Source organism: Xiphophorus maculatus, chromosome 7 (assembly GCF_002775205.1).
Source record: "Xiphophorus maculatus strain JP 163 A chromosome 7, X_maculatus-5.0-male, whole genome shotgun sequence".
In the NCBI taxonomy this organism is placed as follows: Eukaryota; Metazoa; Chordata; class Actinopteri; order Cyprinodontiformes; family Poeciliidae; genus Xiphophorus; species Xiphophorus maculatus.
In genome coordinates this window covers 25,000,483-25,013,158 of record NC_036449.1, presented here as the reverse complement: position 1 = coordinate 25,013,158, position 12,676 = coordinate 25,000,483, and the positions used below count along the sequence as shown (strand labels likewise).

General features: G+C 37.9%; 2 protein-coding genes across 2 annotated transcripts in view; both read left to right on the top strand.

The window, feature by feature from the left end:
- Window positions 1-3,110, top strand: tmem177 (transmembrane protein 177). The gene is made up of 3 exons (XM_023336512.1): window positions 1-78; window positions 1,109-1,366; window positions 2,215-3,110. The coding sequence occupies exons 2-3, from the start codon at window positions 1,166-1,168 to the stop codon at window positions 2,944-2,946; spliced, it is 933 nt and encodes a 310-aa protein (XP_023192280.1). The 5' UTR covers window positions 1-78; window positions 1,109-1,165; the 3' UTR covers window positions 2,947-3,110.
- Window positions 3,111-7,266: 4,156 nt separating this feature from the next.
- The window catches only part of ptpn4 (protein tyrosine phosphatase, non-receptor type 4), a 79,418-nt gene continuing 74,008 nt past the window's right edge, over window positions 7,267-12,676 (top strand). Inside the window, exon 1 of the mRNA XM_023337115.1 lies at window positions 7,267-7,733. The gene's annotated coding sequence lies outside the window, so the exon portion shown is untranslated. The remainder of the gene's footprint in view (window positions 7,734-12,676) is intronic.

The window sequence follows — 12,676 nt, the reverse complement described above, 5'->3', positions numbered from 1 at the left end:
GACAGTCGAATTGCTTTACGGACACCACCGGCAGTATTTTGAAGTATGTAATTGTCCTTGTAAAGATGCAGCGAACATGTGAGTGTTATGTGGTATTTTCCTCTAAATAAAAGCATAGGCACGTCCAATCAAATTATAATTGGGTGTGCAATAACTGTTTTGTCTGGATAATTGTTTAAAATATATTATTTACAGGACTACCATAGCAGCGCTGAAGCTACACGTTACTGACATTTAGCAGTAAATTGTATTAAATGTTAGAGTGATAATTGTTTGGATAAATAAGCTACAAAATTGTCAAATTATACGAACAGATGCAAAACGGCAACATTAAACATTGTTCTTTTTGTATATATTTTGCTCTCTAAAGGATTTCTCTCTTTAATTTTTGTTATACCTTAGGATTTCAAGTATTAGTTTCTTAAAATATCATATTAAAACACTATTATTTGCTTTTCCTTCTACAGATTTGCATACATGTATTAACACTACTGACTGAGAAGCGTAAAGAAGTTACGCTGTGAGAACTTGATGTAATCTTCTATCAGCGCTATATTTTTTAGTATAATTGTTAAAACAAAAAAACTGAATAAATGCACTTAAAGGTTGCATTTTTACAACTTCCCTGTGGGTTTCAGTTCAGTTTAAACTTGAGAGACAAATCCGCAATGACAGATTATCAGAGAAAATAATGCATACAACATGTGTGTATTACATGTTGTATTATGTAAAACATAATAAAAATCAAATCTACAGTCACTGAAGGAATCAGTTCGCAAACGGACACCTTAGACTGGATGAAAAGCAGAAACTACTCCCACTAAGGTTTGGGTGCTAACATAAGCTGTTCGCCGAACCATTCAGGCGTTTCATAAAAGTCAACATGAACTTTCTCCACAGTGCTTTAAAAGTCAAAACACCTGCTGTCACAAACATCTCATTAGCACTGGCCTCTCTGGGTATTTTAAGGAAGATTCTCAACGCATCATTTTATGCAACATCCAGTTTCTGCATGCTAGGTTCTTTGTTAGATGACCACAAGGGGGCAGCAGAGAGATAATCAATTTGTCCTATGTGGAGGCTGATGAAAGATTTTTCTCCTTCACAGATATCACGTACTGAAAGTTGCTGCTCCAGGCTGAAACATCTGCATTAAGACCACACGATGGCATCTCGTTTCCTCAAGTTCTCGGTGCTTCTCCAGAAGTACCGGGCTCCATTGCTCATCGCGAGCTGTGGAGGAGTCTTCGCAGCCAACATGTTCTACCACGTTTTCCCCGGTTTGTCCTACCGTCAGCTCTATCAAGCCTGGCATAAGGGAGAGCCAGTGGTGCTGTCGGAAAAGCTGGAAAGTGTCTTTCAGCAGGTAGTTTTGCTTGATTTCTGCTGTTTGAATCAGATTTGCAGTCTAGTTAAACAAAAAATCAAACAGTGACTCTCTCATGGGGTTATTGTAGTCAGGGGTGCAGCTACATACTTTCTCAGGTGTATGTGGACACATCAATAGCATCTCTGTATACCTGTAACTACAGCACGCAGTTGTAAGACAACAGTCACCTGTCATTTTAGTAGTAACTTAATGCAATCTAAATATTTACAAGCCTTCTCTTGATCGATTGAAATGTCTTTCAAAGTGGTCTGTTAACCACTTTGAAAAGCTTTTTTTTGTCTCTCTTCCATTTTTTTATTTTCTGCCTCTCCATCTTTAGCTCCCTGTCACCAAACAACAGCATGACTCAAATTAAAATACTGCAAAAAGACAAACTCTTACCAAGCAACTTACAAGTAACTTTTCTGCTTGTTTTAAGTCAATAATTCTTTAACATTGAAGAAAAAATACTTTCTACATTGATAGATTATTTAATTTATAACATGGGGAATATGTCTTATTATAAGTGAAATAATCTGCCATTATGGAACATGAACATTTTTAATCAATATTAAGAAATTATTTACTTTAATAGCTCATATCTCTTGCTGAAAAGTTATTTCCAAGTTAGCTTTCTTATTTCAGGTGACATTTGCACGAGAAACTAGACCACAATTACGTGGTAAGATTTTGTGTTTTTGCAGTGAAACACTTGTCTTCCAGTGAATTCTCAACTAAAAATAATTTTCCCACCATTTAACTCAGCACCCCTATGCCTTGCATAGTGCAAACCCACTTTTTGCGGCACTGACTGTAGCTGTTTTTCATATTTTTGTCATTTTTAGGTCCTGAAGGACTTCCGTGTCAGCTCAGTCAAGAACTTCTCTGCCTTCGCCTCCTTCGGGTTTCACCCGGTTGGTGCCGGTGTTCCATGGCTTCCTGCTGGCGCCCAAATCGGCATCCCAGCCAACTTTAACAGCACCACCGACGATCCGAGTGGAATAACCAACCGCAACATCTTCATCAACGGGAAAACGGTGGACTGGCGCACCGAGGCTGGCTCTGCTCTGAAGGAGGCGCTGGTGTTCTCCACAGAGGCACAGAAGTTCGCCATCGCTCGGGAGGTGGCCCGCTTACAATCCGGGGGTCCGGTCCTGACAGCTGCAGTGGCTCCGTTCTGCCTGGGCGGGGTTTGGGTGTACAGCGTTGTGCTGAAGCAGGTGTTTGGCCTGCATGGCGGCCCCGTGCTGATGCGTTTTTCAGTGAACATTCTGGCGCTGGGAATTGGGGCCGTTTCTTACTTCCTCACCTCTGACGCTCTCAGCCAGTGGATTGACTACAGCTCAGACAAACATGCAGCGGGAGTGTCTCGGGAATACGCCAGAGGAGGAGTGGAGTTTTATGATAAAATCTTGTCCAGAAACAAGACGCTGCGCTCACTGATGGGACAGAAAGGCGAGGAGATGTACGCGCCCAGTGGGAACCTGTTTCCTGCTCATGTCCTTCAGCTGAAGCACACGCCTTACACCTCCAGGAGAGAAGGCATCCTCGCTCTGATAAAAGAAGAGAAAGCATAAAACGAACCATAAAGCTACAAAGCTGTTACCAGCAGGCAGATATTTCTAATAGAAATATGCCTTTCTGAATCTGTTGAATATTAAATTTTTTGTCATTAAAATATAGAATTCAAGGTGTCAGATATGTGACTTTTATCCAATAAAAAGATGTGGTTGATTCCGAATTCAGCTGACATTTACTGCTTTAATGCTGAGGTGCCACAGTGAAAAATATCAACAACCCTTGAACTTTTTCACATTTTGACCACCAACTTCTGTATATTTAGATGGGATTTAATGTGATGGTCCAGCAGAAAGTAGCAAATAAATAATTGTGAAGTTGAAGAGAAATTGTACATTTCTAATTTAGTTGGTTTTCCAATGAAATATCTGAGAAGTTTGCATACCTACTTTACACCCCTTTAATTAAAACTTTGTGGAATCATCTTTTCCCCTGTCTTGATCCCATAATAGCAAAAGTTCAATCAGTTTGGGTGGAGAGCATCTGTGAACAGAAATGTGTCAAAGTTTTGCCACAAATTCTTTATATCTGAACTTCCCCACAATGTGTACTCCACCATGTATTAATGTGGAAATGATGTGTTGTGTTGTTTGGCTACCACACATAATATTTTTTATGTAGGCCAAACATTTTTATTTTAGTCTCACCTAATCAGAGCACCTTCTTATATGCTTGCTGAATTCCAGGTTGTTTGTGGCAATCTGCATTATAGAGGCTGACCGGGCAAACAACGATGCAAGCACACGCTAAATTGATGGTACAATAGAAAGACCGGTTAACCAAAAAATATATATTTTGTTAGGAATGTGGTAGGAAAGTTTAAAAACCTTAAGTTGTTGAGTTTAGACTAAGATTTTTGACGGAATAACTGTTAGGATAGTGCAGGTTTCAGATAAATGGCGCCCTCTGCTGACTGGAAATAACCAAAACAGCTATCTATAGAAAGGTGAGTATTTTGTATGTCGTAGGCGAGAGCTTACGGGGTTATTTAACATAAAACTGGACTCATTGAACTTAATCTATTGTCCAGTATTTTTTTAATATTATGTATTTGCTGCTGCTAGATTTTGCAGATGTATAAACTACAAAAAAAAATCATGCTTACAGCCAGTTAAAATGGCTGGTAAGTGCTGGTAAAGAATGTGAAACAGTCTCATCTCTGTTTACAATATATTGTATGCTATGCAAATATTCAGTGAAAGGCAAAAGAAAACCTTTTTCAAGTGAGGAAAAAAAAGTATTGGATTTATCCAGAATCAGATATCAGATAATTACTCATCTTTTTCAGTTGCATAGAAAACTGATATGTCTGTATTCCCTGCAGGTCAAGTGGGAAAAAAAAGAAAACAGAGCACATAAAGGATCTCTAATTTTGTACAACCTAACTATGCTGTTGTAATCTTCAGCTCAGTGACTCAGACCTATTCATCCAGCACTTGTATTTCCTCCAGGTCATCCGTCTGCACATTAACAAGGTTCAGATATGCTGTTTAATTACATCTTCAATCCAACTCCCTGTAGACTGAACTAAATATAGACACGCATAATTAGGTTGCAGATAGAAACTGTATTTTTACCCCACTGCTCTTTGGAGTCAAGAGAAATAAAGTGCAAATCCAGACTGTGTGTTTTTATACTGTTTGTTCAAAACTCAGGAACCTTTTCACAGATCAGATCCATTGCTGTATTAGATATATTAGATCAAGAAACGTCACTGAAATCCACACATTAAGCTTATTTATATGCTCAACTACATATTATTAGGCTACAAAATTCAAATATATTGTGTTCTCTTGTGTTTTTCTTAAATCCCAATAGTATTTAGACTTGTTGGTAATGATTGGTTCTTTACCACCCAAGCAGTGATTGGATGACAACAATCTGCCAATGTGTAAAAGACATAAAATTTCCCACCTTTTTTGCCCTAAAGGTGTTCCATACATGAGGAGCAGGAACGTCAGAGTGGAGTGTGTGTCAGACATCTATGTAAAGACCTAGAGTGAGATATAAACACTCATCACCACAAATTATTATTGTTTGTTTACTTAGACATACACATCGCATCAGTTTCACTGCACACTCTTGGTGGCACAAAGACAACAACACAGAAATTCACTTTTCATTCCACTTCACAATTATGCACTACAATTTGAAATCACAACAAAATACATTACATGTGACAAAATGTGAAAAAAGACCAAGACGTATGAATATTTTGCTGTTCATTAAAAAAAGCTACAAAAGGTTAAACTAATCAAATGTTTTATTCATTTATTGTTTGTTGTTTTTGCTCCAACTTATTGTTTTGGTGTGGGATGAAGTACGGAAAAAAATTAAAACAGAGCAGCAGCTGAATTGAGCAGTAGTTGAACTGTCATGTTCACTTTATCATTCCTCTGACTACAAAGTGTCCTTTGGGCAGCGCAGATCGACAACACTGGATTCATTGTCTTGTTCTTGCCACTCCACTTCATCAGTGCACTTTATTGTATGCCAGACAGAGCTGTGTGTACAATGGCTCCATTGTTTGCCGTAGTGGAACATGTAGCTTGTCTTTGTCATGCCACTTGAGGTCAGTACAACCCACATTACCGTTCTCACAGCATCCAGCAGCAAAGATTTGTAATGTTCATGAATGAATCTGCTGCTGGTTGTCTTTCAATAGACAGTCAAGAGCATAAAATACATAAAATGAATGAAGTACCTTTTAAAGATATTTGAAAAAAATATATGTGTATTGTCTCAAATACTGATTTATTATGACCCAATGGATTCTGTAATTTAGCAACAGAGGTTTTTATGAATAAAACTTCTGCCTATTTGCATGAGCTTACTGTACTATAAACGTCATAATTCTGTATTGCCAGTCCAAAAATGTACATTTAATTGATACATTCAATGACTATACACTTATAACTTTATGCCATTATCCAGTAAAATACATAGTTTTAATTTAGCCACTTTAAACCATTTTTTTAAAGCAAAACACAAAGGTTGAAAACTAGATAAAAAAAATGTCAGTTGCTTACATTCACTCACATGTCTATGTTCTATTATTCAACACAAAGATATAGAAACAGTAACAATTGAACAACAAATCTAGAAGTTATTAGAATATCTTTATTTATTAGCAGTCCTCGCACACTAAGCCATTGTCATCTAATCAACAACATTTTCTTCTGTCCTGTAGTCATTTTCAAACTTTTTGAATATTTCACAGGGAAAATCTCCTTAAGGTCTTGCTGCTTTTGCTCTGCTTCACAGCAGATGGTGTATGATTTTCCGCCCATTTAAATACGGTCACAGTCAATAGGAATCACTCATGCAAACTGGTGCAATATTTGAGATGAGAGTAGACAAAAAGAAAGCTTATTCATCATCTGATCTGTTTTTGGTCACTGTATCTTTGTCAATGCTTCATTCTTTAAATAATTTACTTTTTATTTTTAAATAAGCCAAAATTAAGGAGAACAAATGCTAAATGTTTAGGTTTTGGATAAAGTTGTGTAATCTGACAGACAAAACCATAAAGTTTTGTGCAAATTCTGTCATTTTAAATACTAAAATTGAAAAGAATAATACAAATTAAAAAACATGATTACAAAATAACAAATTCATGCAGAAGAAACACTTTCCTTCTGCAGTTTTTCAACATAAAACTTTCAACATCAAAACTTACTGTAGATAGTATTTATATGTAACTTTTAGTGACCAAATATATTGTTTGCTACTGATCTTCAAATGGCACATCAAGCTCAGCAGACAGAAAATAACATTAGAACAATGAAGCTTGCAGACAAACAAGAAGTCTCATTTTAACAAACTGTAGGTCTGTTTGTGTCTGGCGCATTTTAAGTTAAAATATGAATTGATCTTCATTCAGTCAAGTTACTTGCAGTCGGCATAATAGACAGAAATTTTAGAAATGGGTAGAAATTACTATAATTTTACCTTTAGTTATGAAAGTAATATTTTTAAAGGCTTAAATACTCTACGTCTGCTTACTATAAATATTGTAGAGAGAAGTTGGTGATGCTAGTTGCCTGATTGTTGGGCAAAATATAACAAGATGAGGGCTGCCTCCAGGCTTTTCAATGCGTATTTTAAAAACTAATAGTTTCTCTGAAATTACTCTTGGATTAGGTATGTTTACCTTGGTGCGTTTGAAATCAAACGCCGCGCCTCACGCTCCACGGCCACGCCCCAGTGCCCTGTGCGGTTGCGCAATTACGTCGCTGCACAGCTCGCTGCTGTGCTGCTGCAAGGCAAGAGAGCAGCTGCAGAGAGAGAGAGAGAGAGAGAGAGAGAGCGATCAGGGATCGCTGACAACAACGGGCTGGCTCATGCTGGAAAAGTCAGAAACGCAACATTTTCTCTCTCTGTGATCCGACAGTTTTCAACACCAACCTTCTTCTCTTTTTGACAAGCACATTGTATGTTTTCTTCGCTCGCTTTGGGACTGCATTTCTCATTCCGACGGCCTGAAATGACTGGATAGGTACCGCGTCTAGCCAATGCTTGCTGCAGGGGCTTCTGTCTTGTGGATTATCCGTCGTCGTCGTCGCCGAGCAAGTCGTACGGTCGAGCCCGGAGGAGGCCCCGCTCTGCTGGATGGATGTGTGTAAGGCGGCGCGGTGATAACGATGCTGCTGCTCGGCTTTCATCGGCACTGGGTCAACTGATCTTGGATGTCCGGGCTACATCGCCCCCCCTACACGAACCATTTTCTCCCACAGCAACACTTTAATTCCTTAAAAACTGGACGCCCCTGGAGCAGTTTATGACGGTAAGAATGGGGACGCTTTATATTTTTCTCCTCTAACAGTTGACGTTAGCAAACTAGCTTAGCTCTGTCACTTTTATACACCGTGCAGCTGAAATTGCTAATAGTGCTACATAACATTGGGATAACAGTTCAGAAAAGGCTTTTTCTATTTCAACCCCTTTTATTAAAAAAAAAAGAAAAATGTGAAGAAAATTAAACGCATTTCAAGCTGTGACTGTTATGCTGCCTGTTTGTTAGCTAGCTGCTCTTTTTTTTTAGCCCATTCAATATTTTTTCGTTTAAAAACAGTAGCTATTGAAATGTGCGTCGCATTTGAAACATGCATTGTGGCGTTAAAACCCGTCCATGCACCATTCTGTTGACATGCCTGTTTATTTATTTGTTTTTATCCTATAAAGGAGTCAACTCATTCAATGGGCTGTGTACAATAAGCCCCTTTAATGACGAGTCCAATTAGCTTTCAGTGCGGCTTATTCGCCACCATTGCAACATTTTTATTTTACCGTCTGTCAGAAAATGCGAAACAGAGTTTTTTTGCTTGTTGGTGACAAACTGATGAAGCAAGGCTTCACATTCTAGAAACGTCACACCACTCCGCCTGCGTGGATAATCTGCTTACAGAGAGCCTACTTTCAGCGTGGCTTTGCATTAATAATCGTTATTTTTGGTTGAACCGGCCTGCTGGATGGGAGGTTGTTTTATCATGGATGGTAAAGGTCTGCTGTGATGAGGCGTCCTCCTTTTTTTCCTACGATGACGTAATCCTCTACCATCCGTGCCACATCTTTCGGGTCGCAGTTGGTTCCTCCGCCGCCTGCTGCTAGGATCATATGGACCGTGCTCAGTCCAGTTTGTCTCGCCCGTCTCTCTATCTGTGGCCCAGTTGAAGTGCATGAATGACTGCAAATTTGCATCGCATTTCACTTTGAATGGAGCACCTCATCGGGACCAGGGAGTTATGAATGAAATCCAGAGGCAGAGGTTCTGTCCAGGGCCGGATTCAGGAGAATATGTGCCCCTGGGCCACAACTGTTTCCCCCCCCCCAATAGCATAATAGTTAAAGGGATGATTTAGGATTTTGAAGTGCAGCTCTGTTAAACCGTGAGCAGATAACATCTTACCTGCAGTAGATGTGGCGTCCCCTTGCCTGTGTTTATTTTGGCCTGTTTGGTTTTCAATATAGAAATTTCTATCAATTTCTATATTGATAGAAATATTTCTATCAATTTCTATATTGATTTCTATCAATTTCTATATTGATAGAAATATTTCTATCAATATTTATCATCAAATAAATATTGATAGAAAAAGTAAATAGAAAAGTGTAGTTTTCTTTTTGTACAGAAATTGTACAGGATTAGCGGTTAGCTTTAGCCCCTTAGCTCGTCTAATCTGGGTTTATACCAAAGGAAGGTGCAGAGCACTGATTTAAAATATGAAGTACTTGTAGCCTTTTAGCAGACCATCAAGCTATAAACTCTACCTTTAGCCTTACATCAAATTCAGGGTTTGTACTCCATGTTCATATATTTTATTTTTCTGAAATTATATTTGCATTTTCTAAATATTCCTTATATCACTTCAGGAAGTGAAATACTTCATTAAAAAATAAGCATGATTTTAAATCCCCCCCCCCCCAAAATTGCCTGTTGAGTATAAATTGCACTGACAAAAACACTCTTCAGTGTGGAGGTTTTCTCAGCGAAGAATACTCAAAGGGAGCCATTTTATATGATGTGTTTAAAACTAATCTCAAAGGGAACACAAACATATAAGAAGCTATTTGAAAGGAGACCGTCTTCTATAACATGTCGACATGTGAGGCTTGATAGAAGTCTGAGGCTTCAGAGAAATGCTTAGTGCTGATAGACAAATGTTGTATAATTAGAGGGTGCTACAAAATTAGTCTTGAATTCATGTGAAAAATATAAAAGCAAGAAAAATATAAATAAAGCTGTTAAGTTTTTCAACTTACTAAAGAAAGACTTATTCACGGCTGCTTGTTTTGGTCTTTTTGCAATATTTACCCCATGCATATGTTGATATGTTGCTTTGGTTTGTGTGGTCTGGTTTTCTCTCACAGTCATGCTCAACAACAGTTGACAACAAAATTAAACCATAGTTAACTTTCCTCTTTTTATTCAAAATCGAAACTCGCTGTATTTCTGCAAAATGAACTTCTGACGATTTTTTTCTGTTTTGTTTCATAAGAGTAGAGATAAGGTGACCATGAATCCATGTTTCCTTTCAGATCTAATTCATAAATTACTGCTAGGCAGACATTGATTTTGAAGTTGAACTAGATAAAAGCAACCCAGATTTGTATTATGAAATAAAAAATACATTTCTCACTTGTGGGCTGAACAGAACTCCGGTCTGAACTCTATGTGTGTTCCTTCAGCTCTAGTTAAGTTCTGTGTTTTAGAAGTGAAGTGGCTCAGCTGGGGATGATTAAGCTTGCCATGACAGGAGCCATGCTTTTCTTGAGAAGCACACCTGAACCTGTGTGGGAGCAGGAGGAGTCACAGATGTGGTAAAATAGGAATAAACTATACCCGTTAGCAGAGAGCAGGAGATAACCCACTTTGGAGCAGTTCGGATATTACCACTAGATGTTTCTGAGAATTAACTAACTCTGGCTGTGAAGTAAAGTAACATACTCAGTACAGTGTTATCATTGAACATTACAATTTCATTGTTAATGGCAAAAATATGGCATAATCTAAAGTGATGGACTTGATTTAAAGACTATTACAGTTGATTTAATGCACCTATTCTAAACACCAAACAAGCAGAACAATTACTAAAAACCACTTATTGAAAGTTTCTTTCAACAATCCAAGCATTTAGAAATGAGTTCACTGAATATTCAGATTTGGGTAGAATCCTTTCACATGTTTCAGTGTATTTGAGGGACATAAATTAGGCCTCAATTTGAGGTTTAATGCCTCACTTCCAGCGAGCGGTACAGTAGGGGTCGCTGCCTCTCAGTAAGCTGCTTTGTCTGTTTCCACTTTAAAAGCAACCGATACAACCGACCCGTTTCTGGGCCTGCTTCAGTTGTAGGTCTATAAGACAATGGTACGCTACTGTTAGGTTGTAGATACTAGCATCACACAACACAGACCATTAATAGGGGTACAGAAAAATATCCCTGGGATTTTACGGTATTTTAATGCTCTTTTAAATGTTGTTCTGATGTACAACTTTTTCTGATCATTTCAACCATTTGTTTGAAGTTAAATTTAAAAATTGGCCAATTAAAATAGATATTCATATTGTTTTGCCAGCTATCGGCAGTTGTGGCCTTTTATCCAGAAATATGTTGATAGTGTATCATTTTGAAACCAATTTCTTCCTGTATAACTAAAATGCACCAATTATATGAATGGGAAGGAAGAAGGCATACATTTACTGAGATGAATGAGAACTTGTGAAAACATGTAAATATTTATTTCCTTCCCAGCTGATTATTGGTAGCGATAATCTTCTGGCTACTAGCTAAGACAGCCTTGTTATGCTAGCTGTGGCTGAAGATTACTGGTGGAGGCTTCCCAGTAGGTGGAAACTGCTGGCAAAAATGTGAATTTATTTCTGAAGTTGTGTTTTATTTTCTAAGTACAAAAACCTTCAGCAGAATTGGATGCAGGGTAGTGACAACCTCAATTGTTTCTTGTCCCCACAACCAACCAGATGAAAATCTCTTTATCAGTGCAGGAGCTGTGGAAGAGGAGATCGCATATTAATTGGAAAGGAACACTCAGTTCCGCTTGTGGCCAACCATTAAATCACGTTGGTTTTATTATTGCTTTATTTTGCCACTCCAAAAGTATATTTATATTAGAAACAACATAGTCCATTTCATGCAGTTTGAAAAACAGCTAGTTCACTACTAGCTCCCATTAAGCTGAGGACGATGCTACATGTATTATGGAACATTGACTAAAACATGGTGCTCACAAATGCATATTGCATGAAGCTCTCTGCTGCCTGTTTTATCATTTTGCCAGTGTTGCAGTTGGGATTTCTCACTTGTTAACTATGGTTTCTCAGATAATATAGAGAGTTGTTACGACTTTTAATGTAATAATACTTGTTCCACAGTAGTATTTATGAAAATTTAAACAAAGCCTGAAAGATGATAACTGCTAAGCAAATACTATTTCATTTCTGTTTGCTAACCCGTTAGGAGCCACTGCACATAAGTAAGTAGGATGACAGTAATCTTGCTTTTTCTATTTGGCACTTTGCTGTTTTTAATAACCAAGGACTACCGTTGGTCAGGTGATTAGCACTTAATTAGTCTTATTGTGGCTTCCGTGCTTTACTCAAATCTAAAGTGATTTGCAGAATAGTGAAACAAACAAATAGTTCGGCAAATCAGTAACAGCGTTGATGGTTCTGTAATGATTGAAGAAGGCCGAGGATTTTGTTTGACTTGTCGTAAGTATTTTAAAAATGAAACTACTTCAAAATCATCATTCTACAAGTCATTATTTAATTTATGATGTTCTGCAGATCCAACATAGAGTCAAACATGTACCTCTAGTAGGAACAGGTGCGCTCACAGAAAGCAAAAGTGAATTGAACTATTTGACTAATTAATTAAGGTTGTTGTTGAGATGTCATGACGGCAAGGGGGAAGGCACTAGGACTTTTGTTATTGTTTTTATTCATGCTTGAACGATAAACAAGCCTCAAGTCACTAGGTGGCAGTGCCCAAACTAATCAACAGGCTGCCTTTTTTTACCCAGTAGAAGAAGTAGCCAGCACAGGCACAGAGAGCTGATGGAGGAGCAGGAGACATGGAGGAGTTTGACTGATAAAAGAAAAAAGGAGGAAGCTAAAATGTAAACAATATTTTTGCTAGCTTTGCATAAAAAATGTTAAAAAGTGACATACCTTTTTGAAGAATAAGCTGAATAGGCTGAAAAGTAACCAA